The sequence below is a fragment of the Psittacula echo genome, assembly GCF_963264785.1.
Source record: "Psittacula echo genome assembly, chromosome: 7".
Taxonomy (NCBI): domain Eukaryota; kingdom Metazoa; phylum Chordata; class Aves; order Psittaciformes; family Psittacidae; genus Psittacula; species Psittacula echo.
In genome coordinates this window covers 43925468-43953147 of record NC_137740.1, presented here as the reverse complement: position 1 = coordinate 43953147, position 27680 = coordinate 43925468, and the positions used below count along the sequence as shown (strand labels likewise).

At 39.5% G+C, this 27680-nt stretch overlaps 1 protein-coding gene across 1 annotated transcript; it reads left to right on the top strand.

The window, feature by feature from the left end:
• Window positions 1-1540: 1540 nt before the first annotated feature.
• On the top strand, window positions 1541-27680 carry TRPC1 (transient receptor potential cation channel subfamily C member 1; the record flags this gene model as incomplete). Its single annotated transcript, XM_080622973.1, has 13 exons — window positions 1541-1676; window positions 3419-3573; window positions 6195-6296; window positions 7147-7349; window positions 10226-10357; window positions 11558-11753; window positions 13392-13728; window positions 15921-16060; window positions 18249-18392; window positions 23066-23241; window positions 23381-23582; window positions 24124-24318; window positions 27453-27680. The coding sequence occupies 13 exons, from the start codon at window positions 1541-1543 to the stop codon at window positions 27678-27680; spliced, it is 2346 nt and encodes a 781-aa protein (XP_080479099.1).

The window sequence follows — 27680 nt, the reverse complement described above, 5'->3', positions numbered from 1 at the left end:
TATATATATTGATACAAGTCTCAAGGTGCATTCCAATCCTATTGTAATACTCCTGACTGCACAGAAGTTATCATTGCCTTATTTTTTGAGAGCTTAACTCCTCTTGAAGCCAATGAGAGTCTTGTTGTTGACTTCAGTGAGAGCAAGTGAAGGCCTCTGATAATGTCTGGAAACTAATGACTATTGGTAAAGCTGATGAAACTGTTGTGTGGGAATAATCTTTAAATGTATGTAGCAATTTATTTCTGTTACTGAGCAGGAAATTAACAGTCTGTAAATTACTAAGCAGGAATGTAATCATGTTATGATTAGGTCTGCAGATGTGTTAGCTTTTGCAATTGGACTAAATATTTGATTTTTTTTTCATTTTTCATAAAATACTGTACAAGAAAACAATAAACAGCTGGCTAGTCCAGTTTGGGGTTTCACATTAATGTACTGCATTTCCTTATGTGTGTCATCTTTGATTTCTCTAAAGCGTGTATTGTGTGCAGAGGTCTGTATGCTGTCAAGTCTATAATTATTTTCTTAGGTATTTGTACTCCTTTCTCCACAGTTGCAAATTTTCGCTAAACGTGCTGGAGTTGGAAATTTAATAAGGTTGTTACTAAAAGCCAAACACTAGAGAAGAAGCAAATATAAATAAAAATGAAGGTCGGGTTTTTGGGGGATTTTTTTCTCTTGCAATATGAAGCTGCTACTTTGTTTCAGCTCCGGAAAAGCAGTCCTAAGAATCATGGTGAGGGAACAGCTGGACTAAGCTTTATATCTTCAGTATCTTGCACAAAATATTATCAGAAAGAAGATGCATTCATTTGATTTCTATTATCGAAGATAATAGTGGGAGTTGAGAGAATTAAGTGCTCGGATTTAGTTCCATCTGTTTAATGGTTTGTAGTACTTGAAACTTTGATCAAACTGCAGGGCGTTTCAGGAGCAACCATTGCATATGCTAAGCACCGTCAGTTTGACATACAAGCTGAGCTACTTGTTGAAAGATAAATGACAGCTCCCACTCTGCACAGAATTGTCTTCTCAGACCATTGCTGGTTTCAAAGAGGGCGCTAATCAAACACGACTTGTCTAAAGGAGATTGAAAATGAGAGTTGGACTTTCAGCTTACATTAATCGTTGTCGTTTAGCTGAACCCTGGGGTGAGGCCACCCCTCTTTTTGCGGCTCCTGCCGAGCGCGGGCTCCGACCTTAGCCCCTGAGTGCTGTTGGGAGGGAAGGTAAACCGCCGAGCGGCGAGAGGAGGGGAAGACGGAGCCCTACTAAAGGTGGCTCATCGGCCGATCGGTCGCCGCAGGCCCGGGGGGCGCTCCTGCCCACCCTCCTCGCGCTGTCCCTCGCAGGGTGGGCGCCGCCATTGGAGCCTGCGCAGTGCGGTCCGGGAGCCCTGCTCTGCTCTGCCCTGCGCTCTCGCGGGGTGACAGTGCCGGAGGGTGCTGCCCTGCTCTCCGGTGCGACAGCGGGCGTCGGGCGTTGCACCGGGCCACCGTCCCGCTCGCGCTCTAATGGGCCTGGCGGAGCCGGCGCCATGGCCGCCTTGTACCAGAGCGCGGACCCCTCCGCCTCGGCCTCGCCGAACAAGCTGCTGGCGCTGAAGGATGTGCGACAGGTGAAGGAAGAGACCACCCTGGACGAGAAGCTCTTCCTGCTGGCCTGCGATAAAGGTACCGGCCCCGTTGCCCAGCCTGGCCACGCCTGCAGCACCGTCGGCGAGCGGAGGCCGCGGCCGGTCGCTCTGAGGGCCCGAGGCGGCGTCAGCCCCCCTGCGGGAGGCTGGGAGCAAATCCTGCAAGTGCCCCGTCGGGTACCGGGGGAAGGCGACGGGCCCTCGCCGTGCGCTGCACGGCTGCGCCTGGGGGCACCGGAGCGGCTGAGCCCGGCCGCGCCTCGCCTTAGCGCCCGGCTTAGCTCCGGCTCCTCCTGCTGAACCTGGAGCCATCGGCACAGGGAGAAAGGAGGCTTTGGGCCATGTACTCGTGTGTTCGTGAGGGACCTCGCTCTGTGTCGCAGGAGTTCATACTTGCTGCGCTCACTGTTAAAAGTGTGTCTGACTATATAGTTGTAATAAAACTTGCTTATCTAGACATCTTCACAATGCGTGAGACAATTTTACTGTGATTTGCACCCAAGGTAGTGGATGGGAAAATATTTTCTCTTCTTAAATGTTTTTAGTTAGTCTTGAATAAAGTCTTAAACCGATCTTAACGTGTCCAAAGTGCTGGACTTCTATGGATTCTGGAATTCTACGATTCTGTGATTCTGATGAAAGCTTTTAATAACGTGCTGGATTATTACGGGTGCTTTAGGACATATGCAGGGTTGTGGAAGCTGGTGTGTTTATACGCAGAGCTGCCTGCTACCCGTTTGTTTAGGTTAGTTGACAGTGGTAGGAGTATTTCTGCAGTGACGTTAGCCAGTGGGCTTTAGGAAGTTGTGGTGCTCTCTCTATGGCTCGGCTGCCTGCAAACATGCTCCTGATGCATGTCTGTTCTGAAGATCAGAACGAGGCTCAGCTTTCTCTCCAAGTAAAAATGGAGGCTCAGGGAGCTAAATGGATGCGCAACAAAAAATGTTAAGAATAAAAAATCATTTATATAACAGCTGGTTTAGTACTCTTGCAGACTCTGTACATGGAAGTAGTCTACGTATACTTCTGTAAGTATGCTACGCTACAGTCTTTGTCATGGTCTTCTATGTTGCAATATACTTTGTTACCGTAGAGACAAAAATAATTGAAAGCTTTTCTCTTTGGCAAGAAGTTTCAATTAAACAGAGTAACACTGAACAGGGCAGCCTGGTATATCTATGCTTCAGTCAAATAGGAAATTGCAGCTTACGTACTTCTTACTGTAGTTAGATTTAGTTGCTAATCAAACTTGCTAGCTTGAATTTTATAACATATCACACCTGCTTTGATAATAAAGACATGAGAATTAGAGTGATGGGTAAAGGACTGATGTGGCTTCTGCTCAGTGAAGATACAGACCTGTTTGTAGCATTGTAAAGGGGGTTTCTCTGAGCCTATGGTTCTTTTGAACAGAGAAGCCTTCTCTAGTGCACTTGATGTTTCCTGTGTCTCACAGGTTATGTGTGAGCTATTGCCCCAGTTTTGAAAGTACCTGAGCTTTTGTGTGTCTTTGCTTATAAGACTGGAACTAAAAGAGTGGATTAAAGTATATGACTTAGTGCTTTCCTGGAAGAGACCTTCTGAAATACCTTCAGTTTCCTCCCTGTTGAGAGAATGCTTATCTACCATGACCTCTTAGTTGTCTGTCATACTCGATGTCTGTTGTCAGCTATGGAATGTTGTCCATTGGTGGCTGGTTGGTAGCTGGTACTTACAGTGTTCACATGCTTTTATTACTTTGTAATAATATTAACTGACATTCATATGTTACTTGCACAGGTGACTATTACATGGTTAAGAAACTCTTAGAAGAAAACAGCTCAGGCGAAATGAACATAAATTGCGTGGATGTGCTTGGACGAAATGCTGTTACCATAACCATTGAAAATGAAAACTTGGACATACTGCAGCTTCTTTTGGATTATGGCTGCCAGGTATGCAACACATAAGTTACTGAAAGCTTTCAGTTTAGTTAGTGATCTGTGTATTCTATTCTTTGTTAACCTGTGAGAATTTGGAAAGAAATAGAGTCTATTTTTATAGGCAGTTCAGTTCTTTTTCCATGTCGTAACTGCGAAAGTGTTTTCTTCTCAGTAATTTATTTTTAGTGAGAATTTTATTAGCATCGCAAATATATAAGTAACATTTTCAATTATATTAACAAATCTGAATTTTATTTGAAGTGTTATTCCTGTGGCAGAGATAACATATGCATTATCTTAAAAATAAAGAGTTTTCAGTCAGTGCATCATATTAAAAAGTATGGAATACAGAGATCTCTTTGGCTGTGGAATACAGTAACTTAAAATGGTAGCAGTTAAAAATTTTTACATTATATTAGATGATTTTTAAGTTAAAGCAGACTTGCATTTTAGAGAATTACAGACCAGTCAGTCTCACCTCTGTGCCTGGCAAAATCTTGGAGCAAATTCTTCTGGAAGGCATGCTAAGGCACATGAGAAACAACAAGGTGCTTGGTGACAGCCAGCATGGCTTTACTAAGGGGAAATCCTGCCTGACCAATTTGGTGGCCTTCTAGGATGGGGCTATGAAACTGATGGACAGGGGCAGAGCAGTTGATGTCATCTACCTGGACTTGTGCAAAGCATTTGACACTGTCCCACACAACATCCTTGTCTCTAAATTGGAGAGACATCAATTTGATGGGTGGACCACTCAGTGGATAAAGAACTGGCTGGATGGCCGCACGCAAAGAGTTGTGGTCAGTGGCTCAATGTCCAGCTGGAGACCAGTAACGAGTGCTGTCCCTCAGGGATCGGTGTTGGGACCGGTCTTGTTCAACATCTTTGTCAGTGACATGGACAGTGGGATTGAGTGCGCCCTCAGCAAGTTTGCCAATGACACCAAGCTGTGTGGTTCGGTTGATACTCTGGAGGGAAGGGATGCCATCCAGAGGGACCTCGACATGCTTGTGAGGTGGGCTGATGCCAACCTTATGAAGTTTAACCATGCCAAGTGCAAGGTCCTACACCTGAGTTGGAGCAATCCCAGGCACAGCTACAGGTTGGGCAGAGAAGAGATTCAGAGCAGCCCTGTGCAGAAGGACTTGGGGGTGTTGGTCGATAAAAAAATGAACATGAGCCAGCAGTGTGTGCTCGCAGCCCAGAAAGCCAACCGTATCCTGGGCTGCATCAAAAGGAGCATGACCAGCAGGTCGAAGGAGGTGATCCTGCCCCTCTATTCTGCTCTCGTGAGACCTCACTTGGAGTATTGTGTGCAGTTCTGGTGTCGTCAACATAGAAAGGACATGGAACTGTTGGAACAAGTCCAGAGGAGGGCCACGAGGATGATCAGGGGACTGGAGCACCTCCTGTATGAAGATAGGCTGAGAAAGTTCCGGCTGTTCAGCCTGGAGAAGAGAAGGCTGCGTGGAGACCTCATAGCAGCCTTCCAGTATCTAAAGGGGGCTTATAAGGATGCTGGGGAGGGACTGTAGTGACAGGACAAGGGCTAACGAGTTAAAACTTAAACAGGGGAAGTTTAGATTGTATATAAGGAAGAAGTTCTTTACTGGTGGTAAAGTTCTTTAGGGTGGTTCTTTAGTGTGGTGAGGCACTGGAATGGGTTGCCCAGAGAAGCTGTGAATCCTCCATCCTTGGCGGTGTTCAAGGCCAGGTTGGATGAGGCCTTGGGTGACATGGTTTAGTGTGAAGTGTCCCTGCCCATGGCAGGGGGGTTGTAACTGGATGATCTTAAGGTCCTTTCCAACCCTAACTATTCTATGATTCTGTGCATTTCTGCAGTACTTTCTTGTTAAGCTTGACCTGTGCTTGATGGCAGAGGCAGTTCCGCAACAACAATACTTCCTTACTGTATGCAACATCGCTGCTGCTGCTAGAAGAGTTGTAGCTATGATGGTGTAAGTATGTAGGGCAGGGAAAGGTAGCGTCTTTTGTTAGATTGTTTGATATTGGACAAGGGAAAAAACAAGCTTTCCCCTGCCTAGACCTCCTTTTTAGTGGCAGTAATAAAAGCTGGGTCTTTTATGTATAGAGTAAAAATTTGAGTTTTGTAAAGTGAATTAAAAAGAATAATATCAACTGTAGGGAAAATAAAATGAAAAGCTGCTTAGCTCACCTTAAGAATTAAGTTTCAGAAGTAGTTTCTACCTTGGGAAAAAAAAAACAACTTGTGTTCTTAGCTTTACCACAGAACTTTGAATACAGGGCTGAAGTATCCCATACATCTGAGTTGTACACTTGCTTTTAATGTTTCAATAACCTGGTAAACTGTCCATTAGAACCGGATTTTTGCAAGTCTCTTATATCATCTTTGCTGTATAGTAATTTTTACAGTTGGTTCTTCTGCTGTTATTGCAATGAAACAAATTGTCAGCAATGCTATGCTAACTCCTGGAATGACAGCCTACATTTGTATTCTGATCATACGTATGGTGATAATACAGAACATTGGTTTAGTGCTTTAGAAATAAATTTAAAAAGATGTAAAAAAAATTTTAATTTGGCTTCATATTGACTCTTTATGGTGTTTAAGTTACTGCTAGTTTCATATGCGACTTGTTTTCTTTCCTTAGTCATCAGATGCACTTTTGGTGGCTATTGATTCGGAAGTCGTGGGAGCTGTTGACATTCTACTTAATCACCGACCAAAAAGATCTTCCAGACCAACCATTGTAGTTGAGTGCTGTTATCCCTTAATTTTTGGTTGGAGAGTGTGGGCTATTGTGTTCGGGGTAACTGTGTATTTAAAACAGTGTTGTTAATTTAAATTCTACATCTCCAAGGTGATACAGTCAGGACATTTATAGCATCTGTTGTCTTAAAGAACAGAATACATTAATTTGCTTTACTGCATAAGGAATCTAGTGAATTTGTATGTGCCAAATGCTAACAGATGCCTAGTTAGTCCAGAAGAGAAAAAAAAAAAAGTGGTTCTAAATCTTTTCTTGTAGGCTGTTTGCAAGGTAATTAGCAGCCTTGACCTATAAAGGATATGTATATGAATTCATGTGTTGAACCTTCATAGATTTTTTTTTTTAGCAATTCTATAAACACCATATTTTCACCTTGAAATTGATCAGTTGAAATTTGTCTTGGCAATGCTTAAGTATCAAAGAAAGTTTAAAAGCTCACAAGTAGAGATAGATGGCAGTATTTATGTAACAGCATAGTATAGTCAGGATAGTTTTCTGGGCTTAGTAAATATATTCTTTTTTTATTCTTCCAAACTAGAGCAAAGTAAACTTTTTAATATAATGCATGTATATTGGAGAAGGTAAGCACTGAATGTCAGGCTTTCTATGTAAATAAAGCAAAACCATTTCTGTATCCATTTTCCTTTTTTCAGCATTAATTTGAGAGATGTTTGAGTGTTGTTACAAATTCTTCCTTATTTTTATGTCATAAAGCATAGGAAAATATTCTGAAAGAGAGATTCATTGTTGAAAAGTCAAAAAAACCCCTGACATATAAACACTAGGTGATCTGTATGTAGTAAATTTAGATATTTCCTACGTTTTATTCCAGAAATTAATGGAACGCATTCAGAACCCAGAATACTCTACGACCATGGATGTGGCACCTGTCATTTTAGCAGCTCATCGTAACAACTATGAAATTCTCACCATGTTGTTGAAGCAAGATATATCATTACCCAAACCTCATGCTGTAGGCTGTGAATGCACATTGTGTACTGCAAAGAACAAAAAAGATAGTCTACGACATTCCAGGTAAGACTTACCAGTCATAGACAATAATAAAGAAAATCTTGTCTTAATTCTCTGGTATTGATTGGATCAGATTCAGTATATTTTCTTTATCTCTCTAGTGAGGTTTATGAGTGGGTTCATTTTATATATCGTAGCCTTTATTGTACGAGATAGTAGTTCTTGGGAATGGGTTGTGCTTGAAAAGGCTGGTGGGAGGCAGTGGCGTTTCACAAAATCACAGAATATTAGGAATTGGAAGGGACCTCAAAAGATCATCTAGTCCAATCCCCCTGCCAGAGCAGGAACACCTAGATGAGGTTACACAGGAAGGCGTCCAGGCGGGTTTTGAATGTCTCCAGAGAAGGAGACTCCACAACCTCCCTGGGCAGCCTGTTCCAGTGTTCCGTCACCCTCACTGAGAAGAAGTTTCTTCTCAAATTTAAGTGGAACCTCTTGTGTTCCAGTTTGAGCCCACTACCCCTTGTCTTACCATTGGTTGTCACCAAGAAGAGCCTGGCTCCATCCTCGTGACACTCACCCTTTATATATTTATAAACGTTAATGAGATCACCCCTCAGTCTCCTCTTTTCCAAACTATAGAGACCCAGCTCCCTCAGCCTTTCCTCATAAGGGAGATGCTCCACTCCCTTAATCATCTTAGTTGCCCTGTGCTGGACTCTCTCCAGCAGTTCCCTGTCCTTCTTGAACTGAGGGGCCCAGAACTGGACACAATATTCCAGATGTGGTCTCACCAGGGCAGAGTAGAGGGGAAGGAGAACCTCTCTTGACCTACTGACCACCCCCCTTCTAATACACCCCAGGATGCCATTGGCCTTCCTGGCCACAAGGGCACAGTGTTGGCTCATGGTCATCCTGCTGTCCACCAGGACCCCTAGGTGCCTTTCCCCTACAGGGCTCTCTAATAGGTTATTCCCCAACCTGTACTGGAACCTGGGGTTGTTCCTGCCCAGATGCAGGACTCTACACTTTCCCTTGTTATATTTCATCAAGTTTATTCCCTGCCCAACTCTCCAGCCTGTCCAGGTCTCGCTGGATGGCAGCACAGCCTTCTGGCATGTCAGCCACTCCTCCCAGCTTAGTGTCGTCAGCAAACTTGCTGATAGTACACTCAATTCCCTCATCTAAATCATTGATGAATATATTAAATAATACTGGTCCCAGTACTGACCCTTGAGGCACTCCACTAGATACAGGCCTCCAACTAGACTCCGCCCCATCGACCACAACTTTCTGGCTTCTGTCCTTCAGCCAGTTCACAGTCCACTTCACCACCCGACCATCCAGTCCACACTTCCTCAGTTTAGCTGTGAGGATGCTGTGGGAGACTGTGTCAAACGCTTTACTGAAGTCAAGGTAGACCACATCCACCGCTCTGCCATAATCCAACCACCTTGTTATGTCTTCATAAAAGGCTATGAGGTTGGTCAAGCATGACTTCCCCTTGGTGAAGCCATGTTGACTGCCCCTAATAACCCTCTTATCCTTGATATGACTTGAGATGGCACCAAGGATAAGGTGTTCCATCAGTTTCCCAGGGATGGAGGTGAGGCTGACCGGTCTATAGTTGGTGGGGTCCTCCGTCTTGCCCTTTTTGAAGATTGGAGTGACATTTGCTTTCCTCCAGTCCTCAGACACCTCTCCTGTTTCCCAAGACTTGGCAAAGATGATGGAGAGTTTCTTTCATTTTGATTTTATACTCTTAGTCACTGTGCATATTAAGCTAAGTGCCTTTGCCTTTCTACCAGTTATATCATAAACCTTCTAGCTATCTTTGGTTTGGGAGCATAGGATCTGTGCAAATAAATTTTTTCTTAAGTTAGTTAATGCTTGGGGTTTTTTGTGTCAGAATGAGGAGGTGGATAATTCTGTATCCTTTTTCTAAAAGTGTTCATATACTATGGATTGATGAATGCAAACTAAAGGCATTCTTTTTTTTTTTCTTCAGTATTTTTGAAAGTAGAAAGCTTTTTAATAAAGATTCAAATGAGGAGAGGGATTTGCCAGTCTTAACAATATTTTGTCTGGTTAACTTGGTAACAAGTTGAATACAATTTAATACGTGAGAGTTGGGGTGAAAAAATTAGAGCTCAAAAATCGTAAGTGTACTGCAATTACTATATACAGTTAATTATTACATGATTACTCCAATATGTATTCAAATTACTAAAAAAATAAGGAGAGTGAAAGGATAATTGTTACTGATAATCAGCTACTATAGACTGCGTTCTGGTATCCGTCTGATACTCCATGTCAGTAACTTCAGTATGAGAAAAGGTGTCAAGGTATCGCAGGCAAACAAACACTAGAAATGTATGAGATAACAGCTCTTATTTTAAACTAGAATGGATAACATACATCATTCCAATATTCATGATCCAGTAGTTTTGCAAGAGGAAAACATCCCTTCAGATGTTTTTGCTGATTTTTTTTTTATTGCACGTAAAACTCTCAACTGTTTTTAATTTAGTTTTTTAAAATAGAAGTTGGCCTTAAATGCTTCACTTCCCTCTTTTATTTCCACTTGAAGAACCATAAGAGCTACTGTATAACCTCAAAAAATGTCGAATTTTATCAGTACCTGTTGTCTTAACTGATGGCCTTCTGCTGATGTACTGATAACAGTTGAAGTAGTGAGGAAAAGAAGTGGGAACCAGTTTGGCTAATTGTTGATACTCTAGAGCAATAGGGATTCTAAGTCTGTGAAGGGCAGTGTCTTACATGATGTATCACATTCAATGTGTGTAGTGTTTGATTTTAAGAAATACAATTGTTTTGTCTTTCAGCTGGCTGTTATGCCAACTTTTGCAATGGGTTCTGTTTTAATACTACTAATCAAATGAAACATCTTCGTTTTGCTTGCTATTCTTTTCTCACAGGTTTCGCCTTGACATTTATCGGTGTTTGGCCAGTCCTGCTTTAATAATGTTGACAGAAGAGGACCCGATCCTGCGAGCTTTTGAACTCAGTGCAGACTTGAAAGAGTTAAGCCTTGTTGAGGTTGAATTCAGGTAGGAATTGAAAACACGAACCAACTAATACCTTTGTGGAATTACATATATAGAAATGTGTATGCATTAGAAAAGGTTTATTCTTTTTTCTTTGCAATTGGAGTGTTTAAACTGATGATTGACATAGTAAAAACTTATATAATTCATGCCTCAGTAGTAGTAGTCACTTTGACAGCTTATTTACTTTAAATCCTTTTAGTGTAGACAGTTCAGTGTGTGTAGTTGCACCAACAGTTCAAATTTCAGCTCTACTCTGGAAAAATATGTAGAAAACATGCTAAATGCTGACTTATTTCAAGATTACTTACCTGTTAATTATAATAATATCTCATTAGTACTCTGTACTTTTTTTCCCCTGCATCAGGGTAGAAGTATTGTTTATACTGACCTGACTCATGTTAAGAGTTGTTTCGGGTACTGTTTCTTAATTTTGCTCCTTATAAGACTTGGAACAGCACATGTGTGTGCATATGTGTATAAAGTGCATAGATGTATAGAAGACTTCATGTTCACAATGCCTTTCTATTGAATGAACATATGCTCAGTTTAGTTTTATATTTAAACTATACAGTTTTCTATCATTTTGAAACTTAGCAGCACAAAAGCTTTCAAGAATAGGAAAGCAAATGTTTGTAGGGGGTAAAATTCTATTTTCCTAAACGACATAGGAATTTTCTGGTTTTATAACCGATTGTCTTTCTGTGCTGAGTGAGACAAGTAAATCATGTGGTTTCTGTAGTTGTGTTTATTACATTAATAAATAGTATTCAGTGGATAGACTTTGATTTTCAGGTAACAGGAATAGCAAAACCAAACTGAAGTCTCTTCCAAGTAGAAATAATGACGACTTAGTGCCATATTTTGTGACTGCTACACTTTCACATCTCTTGGAAATAATTCCAAGTTTTAACTTTTTATATGAAATTCATAAGAATTTGCATACTCTAAGTCTGTTTCCCAATTTTTCTCTGCCAAATGGAGTTGCAGACTAAACTGAAGCATAATTGTCATGTTACATGGTGTCATGTTACAGAGTTGTCTTCAGAATGCTTAGTCTTTGACATACGGCTGTTGGGTTGTGGGTTTTTTTTAAATTTGTCTTTAGCATAATGTACAATCCCAACCAAAAACGAGTAGTTAATGGTTTAATGGAAAATATGTAAGCAGTGTAATAGTATGTACTGTTTCTGTGTCTTTCAGAAATGATTACGAGGAGCTAGCTCAACAGTGCAAAACCTTTGCTAAAGATTTGCTTGCACAAGCACGGAATTCACGGGAGCTGGAAGTTATTCTGAATCACACATCCAGCGATGAACACGTAGACAAGAGAGGATTGTTGGAAGAGAGGATGAACTTAAGCCGTTTAAAACTTGCAATCAAGTATAATCAAAAAGAGGTTTGTCTTTGCAGTAATTTGATAAGCCTTCCATCTCATATTTTGCTAGTAATTCCTTTCATTTGTTGTTCTGCCTCTAGGCATAGAAATGTAAATAAATTTGCAAGTTGTGAACGTCAAATGTGAAAAAGGGAAATGATATCACAAGATTCTGAGTATTTCTTTAGTATTTATGGTGAAGAAGAATGTATTTTCTGTATTGGAGTATGGACTACTGCTCTTTTATGAACAGTTCTGATAGTGGTAATGATTTGATCAGATCTTCAGTAAATACTTTCCAAGGGAAGCATGGATCCTAAGGTGCCATACGTGATTTATCACTTTTTCACTTGTCAGTAGCTGTTCAGCTTTGGCTCAGACCTTGTCTGTGCTGTTCATTGATTATGTAGTGCAGGTCTAACTTATGCTGGTGTAACTGGATAGTGCCTCTGTTCCAGAATAGTAGCACCTTTTTATGCCATCAGTATGGAACTTATTTTATGCAGTAGGTTATCATTGTCTTTATCCTTTGACAAATTATAACTCTAGTTTTGCTGTGCCAGAAGGCAATGGGTATTTGTGAGATTCTCATATAAGGACCAGGGACAGAGAGACATGCAAAATCCATTTTCAGTTACCATTTGCAGAAGGCATTGTAATTGTGCCTGTTCAACATATCTAGGCTTAAACTGTTTATGACACTTTCAAAGCATATAGTGTTTAAAAGTCATAAGCCATAGTTGTGGAATGTCCTAGAATTACACATTTCTGGTGTGCATTAAACAAGCATACTGAAGTATTTCAGATGTTCTTCTGGTTTTGAGCATAGCTTGTTTTTACCACAACAGTGGTTGGAGAATAATAACATTTTTTGTGTGGTATGAGGAAAATACCTTTACAGAATATGTTTTATTCCTGGCAGGTTTACAATAGAGACGGTTTTTTTTGTGAAGCTTACTAAAATGCGATGATACAATCAAGGTTCTTTTTGTTGATATTTTCAATTAAATGACAAACCGCCCTCTCTTGAAATAGATTCTTTTGTAACTCCATGCACATAAGCACCTGAAATTTGAAACTATATTTGCATAATCTGCATAACCTTCAGGCCAAAATGTCCTTCTTTGAGGGACTGATGCAGCATATCTTACTCTGATGTAAAATTAACCCTGCTGAATAGAGCCATATTGATTTTAAGAACTGACAGGTATAAAACTCCTCGGCCACTTTAGACCTCACTTTACTGCGTTTTACAATGTGGATAAAATTTTACAATAACCGTATCTTATTCTTCAGATAAGGTCAATGTATTTTATAATAACGAACAATTAAGCTGGGGTATGATGTTATTTATATGCTGGATTTGTAAATAATTAAAAAATAATTCTTAGGCTGAAAACCATTGGAAGTCTAGTATGTATAATTTACATTTAGTTGCTAGCTTTAGAAGGAAATTAAAATAATTAGTGTGTATAATCATAGTGGGTCCATAGCACTTTTGTTCTCTTATGAGATTACTACAGCTTAACATTCTTGACTTCTCCTGTTCACTGGTAACTACAGATAGTTTGAAAATTAATTTTAATAATGTAAATTAGTAATCTGTATTAAGAAACCTGAGACTGATTTCTTGTTTGTTTCTTTTCCTCCCTCCTCCAGTTTGTTGCTCAGTCTAACTGCCAGCAGTTTCTGAACACTGTATGGTTTGGACAGATGGCAGGATATCGACGCAAGCACACATGCAAGAAAATTTTGACTGTTTTGATGGTTGGCATTTTCTGGCCAGTTCTGTCCCTGTGTTACTTGTTAGCTCCTAGGTCTCGAGTAGGTCGCATAATTCACACTCCTTTTATGAAGTTTATTATTCATGGAGCTTCATATTTCACGTTTCTGCTATTACTTAATTTGTATTCTCTTGTCTACAATGAGAATAAGAAGAATACAATGGGTCCAGCTCTTGAGAGGATAGACTATCTTCTGATAATATGGCTAATTGGTAGGTATGATTTGAGGAGATTGGATAACAATTGCTTATGTTCATAGACTCGTAGAATGGTTTGGGTTGGAAGGGACCATAAAAATCATCTCTTTCCACACCTCCCACTAGACCAGGTTGCTCAATGCTCCATCCAAACTGGCCTTGATTGAACAATAATAATTTGTACTACCTTGTGAAATTGAGCATGTTACTCACTGCTTGACTGAAATTTGCTCTCACAAGGGTAGTGTTACAGGGGAAAAAAAGCCAAATACATTTTGAGGAAGAGATGACAAGTGTTACAACAATCTGTAGTTATCACATAAAATGAAGTATAAGAAACGGAATATTGTAGGATCTAACAGAGGAGGTATGTGAATTTTTCTTTAGGACTGGTAGCATTCAGAGTGATGTAAGTAAGATTCAGTTGTGCAATAGCAAATTAATGTAAAAGCTCTGTGTCTTTCTAGACATTTTAAAATTCTGATCTTGAGAAGGAGGGGGAAAAACCAAACAAAAACAAACAAACAAAAAACCTCAACAAAACACAAAACAAAACCCAACCAACCAAAAAAACCCCAAAACACCAATGAAAAATAACATGAAGGCAAAGCAAGTATGTGTTCTTCAGATGGATAGTTTTGTGAGAGCCTGTCATCAACTAGTTTTCGTCAGTGCTAAATAGAGGAATAAAATTGATTCAGACATCAGTTTTTTCCGACAACTTTTCATGAATAGGTAGTTGTATTTAGTATGTAGCTAGTTTAATCACTGTGAGTCAAATCGGTTTGTTTTTCCATCAGCCAACAATCCATGGAACTCTTAACTTCTTCCAGCTCTCTTTTACAAGAAGTGTTTGGACAGCGCTCTTAGAGATACGGTTTAATTTTAGGTTGCCCTGTGTGGAGTCAGTGGTTGGAGTTGATAATCTGTGTGGGTCCTTTCCAACTCAGGATATTCTATGAAGTCTATAAAAAAAGTAGCAGGAGCTTCTTAATTACTTGTGTCTCTGTATGATATTCTGAATATTACCAGTAAAATGGTTTCTTTAAAAACCTGAGATCTTTATGTAATTGTAAAGTAGAGGCACAGAGGTTCTGGCTTAGAAATATTTTCTTTATACCAGGAAGAAGAGAGATTTATGTAAGTCTTTGAACAAAGTGTACATAGCACACTTTATCTTATTATGCCTTCCTACATTGCTGTGAAGCTGACTCAACAAATACAGTCACACATAACTCTTTTTTTTTTTTTTTTCTTCATTCACTGGGTCTTGCTCTAACTATTCTATGATTCTGCTGGGCCAAAGTTTGAGACAAATTACAAAGTTCTAAAAGCTGAACCAAGTCTTAACAGTTTTGAACTACCATTTATACACATGCTCTTTTCTTGTCTTAAATACAGTAGCGTACAACTGAAGTACTCAGGCCCCCGCCAACATTAAAAAACTGATTACTCATAGAAATCAAAGGTACCATTATATTTAATCTAATGGTCCTTACAAGTTTTATAAAATGTCAAGTCCGTAACAGACATTCAGTTAGTAAAATTCTTAGCAACTGTATTTTTCCATGCAGCCAGACATGGTTAACAATGGCAAAATTGAGCTTTCTATAAAGATCTTGAATATTTAAATGTATGTTGCTCTTAGTTAAACTTCCAGTTTTTGTAGTCTTAAGTCATGGTCTCTGCTAATGTTGTTACCTAGGGTAAAAAAGTTTTCTACATTTTGGATCTTTTCAGTAGCAGTTACTGAGCTGATTACTGTTACTTTTTTTTTTTTTTTTGGAAGTGTGTAGGTATTATAAAGATATTTGGTGCTTTACAGAGCACTATAATGCTTTCTAAATTGCTTTTGGAAAAAGGTGAATACTTTTCAGTCAGAAGCAGCATTTATGTTCTAGCCCTCTACCTTTATTTGAATTTGACCATTTTTCATCCACTTTTCTCCTATTCATTTCCATTTTTTTTTTCTAGAGAATGTGTTTCTTCATTGGAAAGTAGTCTTTAAAAGGTTAACATCTTGTTGCCTTTTGATTAATGCTTGTAATCCAGTACAGAGCTTCTCATAAATTTACTAGGTTACTCCATTTCTTTCTCTTTGCTAAAATGTCATTTAGAAAAGCCAGTCAAAATGCTTTGGTTGTAAAAGAATATCCATTAAGTGCTGTGGCTTGACTTCTCTGGCTTTTTTTTTTTTTTTCCTGCAGGAATGGTGTGGTCAGATGTTAAAAGACTCTGGTATGATGGTTTAGAAGACTTTTTAGAAGAATCCCGTAATCAGCTTAGTTTTGTCATGAATTCCCTGTATTTGGCAACTTTTGCCCTCAAAGTCGTTGCCCATAACAAGGTGGGTACCCATCTTCATAGTTCCAGAGCTCCTCTGGGACTGCCTTGTCCTATCACTACAGTCCCTAATGAAGAGTCCCTCTCCAGCATCCTTGTAGGCCCCTTGTAGGACAGTGGCTTAGCAACCTCATTCGCCAGCTCCTTCAGGACCCACGGATGGATTTCATCAGGTCCCATGGACTTGTGCACATTCAGGTTCTTAACATGATCTTGAACCTGATCAGCTGAGCTGCGGGCTCCTAGCCAAGTCCTGTCAAGGACTTGAGGCTCCCTTGGTGGCTCTTGCCACTCAGAATTGAGGCTTCTGGATGCTGTGTTTCCCCTTGCTCCGGTATTAAAGGCCTTTTCTCTGGAGTTACTGAGGCAAATGGGAGTTGGAATATACATCAAGACATGTCTGACTACTTAAAACCCCAAACAGAGCTACAGTCTTCCTTGTAAGAACTGGCTTGTCTTCCAAATTGCTTGATGTTAATTTTGCGAAATCTCAATATACAGCTCATATGACTTGGCCTTTGGGCTTGCCTGGTTCCATGGATCAGTACTATGCAGAAAGCTAATGGTAATTGCTGTGTTTAGCTTGCTTTTTTGTTACAGAAAGTTTCATTCAGCTTTTGATTACATATACTCAAATTTCATAAGTGGTTGTGGGGTTTTTTGGTTTTGGAGTGGTTTTTTCTTTATTTTTTTTGCTTGGTGATGGGTTTTTTGCTTGGATTTTGGGCTTGTTGGGTTTGGGTTTGATGGGTTTTTTGTAGTAAGGAAAAAAGGCCCAAGACGATAGAAGAGCCCTGTCTTTTTTATGTGAAAAGCCATCCGGATTTGATCGAAGACACAAATTTTGAAAATGATCATTCCCATTCTGTTGTTAGCAGCACACGATATGACAAGCTGCCAGTCCAATTGAATATGAATATTTTAGCAAAATTCAAGGCACTGCAGTAGCACCATTATTTTGTATAGCAAACTGTGAGTTGACAGCTGTCTGGCAGTTGGGAGGGAAGTAAACTGGTTCAGTTCTTCCCAGCTTGGTGTTTGGCTCATTTCCCTATCCTTGCATTGATCCAGAGGCTGGTAATCATTTGGAAAGGAAAGATCAATTTCTTGGAGAGAGAATGCCATGTTGGGCTGCCTTCCCAGCCATTTTTGCAAGCAGCACATGTCTGTAGTAGTAGTTCCTTTGCTGAAGTAAGAGCACGTTGTGGCTAATTTAAGTTGTAATCTTTTTTAAGATGCAGGACTCCTGTCCTGTGTAGCAGGCACATAATGGCATTTTTTGGCTATTTTTATATGGAAAAATTATTTTTATGGTTTATTCATTATTTAGAAAACGAAATGAAAATGTTTTGTTTACATTTTAGCTCCATATTACAGGCACTGAAGCTGTCAGAAGTAAATGAAGAGTGTAGCAGAGAGATTTGTACACATAGAATTGCAATGTATAAACCGATGTTTATCCCTGTTTCTTGCCATCTTTGTGCACCACTCTTTTGGGAAAGTAATTTTCTAACAGCTTTGAGTTCCTTAGTTTTCAAATGTTCATCTTGAGACAGCAGAAGCTGTTAATATAATGCTGAATGTTTTCAGCCAAGCCAAGAGTTAGGGATCTGTGGATATTTGATGAATAGTTGAATGGTATCTAATGGATCTACTCTAAGGGTGTGTTTACTCCAACAGTTGTGACTGCCATTCTCTGTAGTAATTCATAAAATCCACTGATTGAACCTCAGGTCCTAAATTTTTCTAAATCTTTCTAAAACTGGTTAAGACCAGGTGTCACCACATAGCATGTGTACCTTACTTTTCTTTGCAGCATTTTGATGTTGGTTTTGACTGAGGCCTATTACACTAGACAATGTACATGTTTATGAAGTAATGTGCTTTTTCAACATGCAAAACAGAGTAGAAGGGAAAGCAAAACAGATAAATAAATGGTTTGTAAGCAAGTAAGTAGCAGAATTAAGTGCTGAAGTTAAATCATCAGATTTCTGGCTCCTTCTGGAATGGCTTTTTAAAATGCTTTTGTCTAAAAAGTGTGGTATCTGAAAGAGGTAAGTCATCTATGAATCGTATGTGTTTATTTCTTTTATGCTGTTTCCTGCTTTGAATGCAGAAATAGGGATTGGTGCCTGGATGCATTGCTTTATTTATAATGTCAGTGATCCCAGTTTGTCTTTTTTATATTACAGTTTCATGATTATGCTGAAAGGAAGGACTGGGATGCATTCCACCCTACCCTCGTGGCAGAAGGTCTTTTTGCCTTTGCTAATGTTCTTAGTTATCTGCGTCTCTTCTTCATGTACACAACCAGCTCTATTCTGGGACCGCTTCAGGTGAATACCATTACTGCTTGAGAAAATATAAAACTTATTTTTAATTTGCTATAAAATATCTTACTGAAAAGAGAAAAGGAGAATTGAAAGTAAGAAACTTGGAAAGTTAAAAATACAAGTGATACTGCATTGGAATTTGATTTTTTTAATCTCTCATGTAAAACATACTCGTTTAGATGGAAAAAGGTAAGGATAAGAATGGAAAACTTAGTGTAATTAACTTTCTTAGAGTAACTTTTCCGTGATAACTGTACCTGTATTGTCTTTTTGTTTTCATCTGTTGTTAGCTTCACATACTGCGTAAATGTCTGCAGTCTGAAAACTAAGGATCAGGTTCTTCCTATAAAGTTACATGCAAATGATTGTCCTAATTTCTTACCTCTAAAAAAGACAGATAAATGAGGTGTGTGTAGAAGAGTAATCAGAGACCTTTCTATGTCTGTGATCTAAGGGTGCACATTGAGTTGCATTGTGCAAATTGCTTTAGTTTGAAAAATACAAATCTCCAAGGATATTGAAATAGTCATCTATTTCTAACCAGTTATAAGAAGGGAGAACAGGTTTTTTCTTACTTGGAATTTTCTGGAGCCTTCCAGTGAGTAATAATGGCAGCAGAAAAACCCAACACATTTTAATTATGTAATACATTTAATTCAGTCATCTGAAGATGGTGGGTTAACAATCTTGTGCTGTGATACTGGAACAGTGGAGACCACAACAGTTTCTAAGCAAATTTTTCACTTGAACTTAGAATTTAGCTTGGTTTTGTGCAAAGAGTTTACTTTTTCTCTTCCTGATTTGAGAGCAGACATGGAGTTTTCTACTGACTTTATGCCATGTACTGGTTTTTTGTTAGTTGATTTCTTTTTTTTAAGCACAGACAGTCTCATCTTATTCTTGGTGCTGTTCATCCTGGTAAACTGCAGATAAAGTGTACAAACCCGAGGGTGCAGTATGATGCTATACAGGATGTATACCCTTGGGGATAGGGGAGGGAACATGGACTCTTATTAAGATATTGCATGGATAGGATGCAGTTACCTCCCTGAATCCTTTTTAGATTAAAATGAGGAAGAAAGCTTCCTTCTAAAAACCATTGTGAGTAGAAGTCGCTTCTTACTCCACTAGCAAATTTTTTTCTCTTCTGTGTTTTCTTTTGTTTAGCTTCAGTCGTCAGCAGTGAGTGATACCGTTTCTTTGCCAGTGAAAAGCCCTTACAGACTAAAGTACTTGTTATTAAAAGCATAGCTTACTGAAAAAAGCTTTGCATAGGTATACTGCCAGGTTCTCTGGCCTTACTTCCTGGAGACTTATGACAACAAGTCAGATCATAGAATCATTAAATGGTTAGGGTTGGAAAGGACCTTAAGATCATCTACTTCCAAGCCTTTTGCCATTTGCAGGGACACTTCATACTAGACCATGTCACCCAAGGCCCTGTCCAGCCTGGCCTTGAACACTGCCAGGGATGGAGTATTTGCTATTTCTTTGGGCAGCCTGTTCCAGTGCCTCACCACCCTCACAGTAAAGAATTTCTTCCTTATATCTAACCTGAACTTCCCCTGTTTTAGTTTGAACCCATTTTACCCCTTGTTCTATCACTGCATTCCCTGATGAAGAGTCCCTCTCCGGCATCCTTGTAGGCCCCCTTTGGATACTGGAGGACTGCAATGAGATCTCCGCGCAGCTTCTCTTCTCCATGCTGAACAGCCCCAACTTTCTCAGCCTATCTTCATGTGGGAGGTGGTCGAGCTCCCTGATCATCCTTATGGCCCTCTGAACTTGCTCCAACAGCTCCATGTCCTTCTTATGTTGAGGACACCAGAACTGTACAGAGTACTCCCAAGTGGGGTGTCATGAGAGTAGAATAGAGGGGCAGGATCACCTCCTTCGACCTTCTGGTCATGCTAGTAGACAAGTCACTGGGGTTTTTTGTACCAATGATTATTCCCCCCTTATTTATTTATTTATTTCAATTTTCCCTGTTAATGATAGGATTTAATTAATATAGCTGGTTGTCCGCATTGCACTGAGTTTGCAGGGTCTGTTAAATACAAAGGCACTTGGAATAAGCAGGGTAGTCATCCAGTGATTATACTCATGGAATTTGTCCTAATAGGTCAAATCATTGCTTCATCCTCTTTTCTAATGAGCAGGACTAGTTTTAAGAGCTTTGTGGCAAGGGATGGCTTGTAAGGATGCTACAAGAAACATTATCACTATTAAGTGTAAGTATTTGGGAGCAGCATTTTTATTTAACTCTTCTTGTGCAACTACAGCTACACCAAAGGAGGTTCTCAAGTAAATAATTTTGGCTCAGATCACCAGGTCTCGTATCAAGGCTTTAGGATCTAGGTGAAAATCTCCAGCTTGAAGGTTCAGCTCATTTTTATGAATTGGAGTACTAAATCTTGCTGCACAATTAATTATCTCTTAGAATATTTTTGATTCATTCAGAATAGTCCTTTGAAAAGAAAAAATAATTGGTCTTTCTAAATCATTGTAAAAAGTACTTGAAAAAGAATGTTCATACTTCTTGTAACCAGTTTAATGTTATTGGAAGATGCTTGATTCTCCTTTCAGGATTTTCTTTGCTTCACTACTTGTCCTTTTGTCTCTGGCTGTGACTATATTGCTGTTAATTATTTTTATGTTTCTTTTATAAAATTTTAAATTGAAATATACTTGCATACTTTGAAAAAATACTGAAGTTTTTATGTTGCAGCAAGCATTAGGCTTGTTATACAAATTGATTGAACACTGAAGTCTGTCCACATTTTAAAGAAATTCACTGTTTAATGTTCATATTTATTTATGTACTAGATCTTCCACAAGTTTTTTATTAGGAGCCTGTGTTATGAAATTTTCCAAGTAAATAAAAACAGTCAACAGTCTCCCCATTCAGTGGCACACTGCAGCTTATGTTATTACTGTTGGCCAGTACAGCTTGTGCAACAACTCCTAGAGTTTTTCTGAAAGTAGGTCACAAAGTTCAAATGGTAGTAATCAAATATGGCATGGAAACCCAATGGTAGGGGGGAAGAGGCAGGTACTGTGGTCTGTTGGCTATTAGAGTTATTTTTAAGCATTCAGTTACTTACTGATTAATAAAACCTGTTTAAATACAGATTTGTAAGTTGACTGTGTGGTGGTTTATTATTATTAACAAGAGGTAGCATATTATTTCCCTAGACTAGATAATTAGTTTTAAAATTCTTAGAAATTCTAAACACATAGAAAGGAATAGCACGAGTATATGAAGAAAGCAGTTGGTATTTGGTCTGTGTTATTACACTCTATTCCAAACAAAATAGTTTGGGGTGAGTTACACTTTTTGTGCATCTGTGTTTCATCTACTTGGTCTCTCTTTCTCTCTTGCCTTCAACCATGTATCAATTAAAAAGTAAACATGTTGTTGGGGTGGTTTTTTTCTTTAAAGGGTTGGATGTGGTGAAACAGTATGATGTAGAGAGTACAATCATCCTCTGACCAAATGGTACAAGTACTGCATAGCTCTGCCTGCAGTTGCATGTTTTCCATGGCGGTGGCAAACTGTGCAAAGAATCAGAGAGGCTCTGCTGTGCAGCAGGGGTGCTCGCTGAGATTGTAGCAGCATGGGAAGGCAGCCGGAGCTGGCACTGCATCTCCCAGTAAACTTGTGCTTGCAAAACCTAACCAGTGATACAGTTCTGAACTATGATTTGTACAGATTGTGTTTCATATAGAATCAGGCTTTCCACACACTAATTTCTTATACAGGATTAGATTTACCCAACCCCAATTTCTGTATTACATTCTTTATAGTAGTATATTGTTCTCTGAAGAAGCTTGTAGGAAGAGTAATTTAAATGGTGTAAACAGTTTATGCTGTGTCTGTAAAAAAATTTATGCTTATGACAAAAGCAAGTCACTGATTTCTCTGTGCTGGAAAAATGCAGAAGCATTTTTTTTTTTTTTTTTTTTAAGATGCTGGGTTTGGGGTTTTTTTTGTGGGTGGTGGTTGTGTTTGGGATTTTTTTGTACTGTTGCAAACTTCTGTATAGTATACTTTGAAATGGAGACTAATGATCTGAATTCAGCGTCCTGTCTTCTATATACCCTTCATTTTTTTATGTGCTTCAAAACCTACATATTGTATATAGTTAAAATCTTGCATAAAACATACAGTGAATTAATTCTGTATTCTGCAGTTGGGCTTTGGTATACTCCATTTTGATAAGTGATGAATTACAATTCCAAATGTTTTGATTAATTCAGTGAACTTATTAAGTGTTTTCTTAACTTTCTATATTGGTATTTATGTTCAAATGCATTTCATTTGCTGGTTTTATCTACTGACTTGTGAGTTCCTTATTATCGTTGGTATCACAAATAAATAATATTGTAGATATTGTTAGATATCTACATTGTAGATACTATGCTTATGGTTAATTCAAGGAGATGAACTTATTAGGTGATGTTAAAACTACTTAAATTTTCTTTCTGACATCTAGATTTTTTTCACTGAAAAATGGTATGAGGGTAGCTCCTGAGGTCTGTTTAGCATGTAAATTTTAAGTTAAACATTTAAAATGTAAGTAGATACTTTTTTATTGATTAGAGGATGAGGGAGAGATTGCAAACAAAAAATAATTACATGTTTTACTAAAACTGGAAATATATCTATTTCACAGATTTCAATGGGGCAGATGCTGCAAGATTTCGGAAAATTTCTGGGCATGTTTCTTCTTGTCTTGTTCTCATTCACAATTGGATTGACACAACTTTATGATAAAGGATTTACTGTAAATGAAGAGAAGGATTGTGCGGGTATTTTCTGTGAACAACAGAGCAATGACACATTCCATTCGTGAGTTCGATATCTATGAAATAGCTTTATTGTTCCTAGTAATGAAACAAAACTGGAATTTTTCACTGAAACTTACATTCAATAAACTCATTTTTGGTGTTTGCTTTACCTAATCAGATTTTTTTTCTTGTTTTTGTAGGTTTATTGGCACATGTTTTGCTCTGTTCTGGTATATATTCTCCCTGGCACATGTAGCAATCTTTGTCACACGTTTTAGCTATGGTGAAGAATTACAGTCTTTCGTGGGTGCTGTTATTGTTGGTACATACAACGTGGTGGTTGTGATAGTATTAACTAAACTCCTTGTGGCAATGCTTCATAAAAGTTTTCAGCTGATAGCAGTAAGTGATTTTTGATTAATTACCAGTAATTTTGCACAAACTTCTTCCTACAACGTGTAGACTAATCTACAGACCTCCATGGATGAGCTCTGTCTCTGAGTTCACAAGGGGCATCTTTCCTTCAACTTTTCTTTATTTTCTTGAACTTTTTCTTTACGTTGATCAAAATAAAATGAGTACTTTGCATGATGAACATGTGCAAGGCTTTGGCCTTCTGAGAATTGAAGGCTTTCTTGGTAGAATGGCTGTTCAAGATAATATTCTTGATAGGATAGTGTTGGGCATTTGATAGGACTTTTATACCTTTATAACTGAATTCTGTATTTAGAATATATAGTGAATTGAAGAGACCTGGTTTTATTTTAATTATTTAATATTTATATATTAAAACAAATTTATTAAAATACTGTATAATCTATATATTAAAATATTATATAATCAAAGTTAAATAACAGTTTTTCAGGCATGAGAAAATAAAACTTATGAAATAGCCTGGTAATATTTTTCTTCTGATCTCTGTCAATGTTTCTTGATACTCTAGAATCATGAAGATAAGGAATGGAAGTTTGCTCGTGCCAAGCTTTGGCTTAGCTACTTTGATGACAAATGCACGCTACCACCACCTTTCAATGTTATTCCCTCTCCCAAGACTATCTGTTATCTTTTCAACAGTCTTAGTAAGTGGATCTGCTCTCATACATCAAGTGGCAAAGTGAAACGTCAGAACAGTCTAAAGGTAAGAAATGATTGTGGGCTTTGAAGCAGGAAAGGTGCTGCTTGCTAAAATGAATCAGCAAACTGCTGCTTGAAGCTGCCTGTCACATGGTGAGTGCTACTAAGGTAGATAGGAGCTGTAGAATAATGTGTGTTGCATCCAAAATAGAAATAAGTAACTGTTACCTATTTCTGCTTAAATAAGATTCTATTAACTTTCAGTTCTGTGAATTTCAACCCCCTTAACTCCAACCCTTAAATTGCCCAGAAATGATCTGGAAAAAATGCTTTGATTGAAAACTCAGAAACCTCAAGGAAGTATGTGCTAATCTCAAAAATTGTGAGGTTATTCTGGTTATTATTTAGGCAAGGTAATTGTTTTAAACATACAGCAAAAGTGTCAAAACAAATAACCAAAAACGATGACTGAACCTCTCATTGTTGGGGAAGGGATTTTTTTTTTAATTTTTTTTTTTATTTAGGTTAAATAGATGTTTTTATTGTACCCTGTAATTTTGCATATTGATTTTGCGTAGAATCATAGAATAGTTAGGGTTGGAAAGGACCTTAAGATCATCCAGTTACAACCCCCCTGCCATGGGCAGGGACACCTCACACTAAACCAAGGCCTCATCCAACCTGGCCTTGAACACCGCCAAGGATGGAGCATTCACAACCTCTCTGGGCAACCCATTCCAGTGCCTCACCACCCTCTCAGTAAAGAATTTCTTCCTTAAATCCAATTTAAACTTCTTCTGCTTCCCCTGCTTCCCCTAAAGTTCCACAACGCTTTGCGTGCGGCCATCTAGCCAGTTCTTTATCCACCGAGTGGTCCACCCATCAAATTGATGTCTCTCCAATTTAGAGACAAGGATGTCATGTGAGACAGTGTCGAACGCTTTGCACAAGTCCAGGTAGATGACGTCAACTGCTCTGCCCCTGTCCATCAGTTTCGTAGCCCCATCATAGAAGGCCACCAAATTGGTCAGGCAGGATTTCCCCTTAGTGAAGCCATGCTGGCTGTCACCAACCACCTCCTTGTTTCTCATGTGCCTTAGCATGCCTTCCAGGAGAATCTGCTCCAAGATTTGCCAGGCACAGAGGTGAGACTGACTGGTCTGTAATGCCCTGGGTCATCCATTTTCCCCTTCTTGAAAATGGGGGTTATATTTCCCTTTTTCCAGTGGTCGGGAACTTCACCCGACTGCCATGATTTTTCAGATATGATGGCCAGTGGCTTAGCAACTTCAGGACCCGCGGATGGATTTCATCAGGTCCCATGGACTTGTGTACGTTTAGGTTTTTAAGATGGTATCGAACCAGATCCTCTGCTACAGTGGGCCTAGGGTCTTCATTCTCACAGTCCTTGCGTCCCCCTTCCAAGACTTGGGTGGTGCGGTCAGAGCCTTTGCCAGTGAAGACCGAGGCAAAGAAGTCATTAAGAATCTCAGCCTTCTCCAAATCCCAGGTAGCCAGTTCTCCCGATAGCTTCTGGAGGAGGCCTGCATTGTCCCTAGTCTGTCTTTTATTTGCTATGTACGTATAGAATCCCTTCCTGTTATCCTTAACATCCCTAGCCAAGTTTAATTCTAACTGGGCCCTAGCTTTCCTAACCTGGTCCCTAGCTTCCCAGACAACATCCCTGTATTCTTCCCAGGCCGCCTGTCCCTGCTTCCACCTTCTATAAGCCTCTTTTTTCCTTTGAATTTTCCTGAGCAGCTCCTTATCCATCCAAGGAGGTCTCCTGGCCCTCCTGCTGCACTTCCTTCTAGTTGGGATGCAACACTCCTGAGCTTGGAGCAGGTGATCCTTGAATAACAACCAACAGTCTTGGGCCCCCCTGCCCTCTAGGGCTATATCCCATGGAACCTTATTAAGTAGGTTCCTGAAGAGGCCAAAGTCTGCTCTCTTGAAGTCCAGGGCAGTGAGCTTGCTGCACGCTCTTCTCACTGTCCTGAGGATCTCAAATTCGACCATCTCGTGGTCACTGCAACCAAGGCTGCCCTGGAGCGTCACATTTCCAACCAGCCCTTCCCTGTTGGTGAGCACGAGGTCAAGCATGGCACCTCTCCTTGTCGGCTCCTCTATTACTTGCAGAAGGAAGTTGTCTTCCACACAATCGAGGAACCTCCTGGATTGCTTGTGCCGGGCCGTACCTTCACTCCAACAGATGTCAGGGTGGTTGAAGTCTCCCATCAGAACAAGGGCCTGTGAGTGTGAGGCTGTTCCTGTCTGTCTATAGAGCACTTCATCCACAGATTCCTCTTGATCAGGCGATCTGTAACAGATCCCCACCGTAATGTCCCCCCTTGCTGTTCTCATTTTAACCCTGACCCACAAACTCTCTGTCGACTGCTCACCTGTCCCCAGAGAGAGTTCCATACTCTCCAGCCTATCCCTAACATAAATAGCAACTCCTCCTCCCCACCTGCCAGGCCTGTCTTTTCTAAAGAGCCTGTAACCTTCCATTCCAACACTCCAGTCGTAGGAGCCATCCCACCATGTTTCTGTGATGCCTATTATATCATACCCTCGTAGATGTGCACACATCTCTAATTACTCTTGTTTGTTTCCCATGCTACGGGCGTTTTCATAGAGGCATCTGAGCCGAGCTCCAAATGAAGCCGGCTCATTGGCTGGAGCAGCTGGAATATGCCTGCATTGCTTCGAGCATTTATTGTAGGTGCTGGCAACTGACTGGGTGTGTTGGGATGGAGTGATGCCACCCTCCCCCAACACATCTAGTGTTCTTCTTGCATCTTCTTGTGCATCTTCTTGCCAACAAAAATAACATTTAAAAAAAAAAAAATAATTCAAAGACTTCATGAAATGTGCACTGAGAGACATGCAGGATTATGGACGTCTTAATTGCTCATAGTTCAATTACCAAGTCAGGTAGACTGCAGTTTTTCACATCTTACGTTCACATTTTACATTCATCTTATATTCACATCTTATTTTCACATCTTATATTCACATATAATAATCTAATTTATATTTTGCTGACAGTTTACATGCATTGTATATTTGTGAGTGTCAGGATGCATCTATAAAATAACTTTGTTATTTTGTTCATGTTTACCCTGTATAATTATGTACAGGCTTTAGATCTCAAAACTCACTTTTCAATAGTGAATGTGTGATGTTTGTTTAAAGGAATGGAGAAATCTGAAGCAAAAGAGAGATGAAAATTATCAAAAGGTGATGTGCTGCTTAGTCCACCGTTACTTGACTTCCATGAGACAGAAGATGCAAAGCACGGATCAGGCAACTGTGGAAAACCTAAATGAACTGCGGCAAGACTTGTCAAAATTTCGAAATGAAATGAGAGATCTGCTTGGCTTTCGAACTTCTAAATATGCTATGTTTTATCCGAGAAACTAA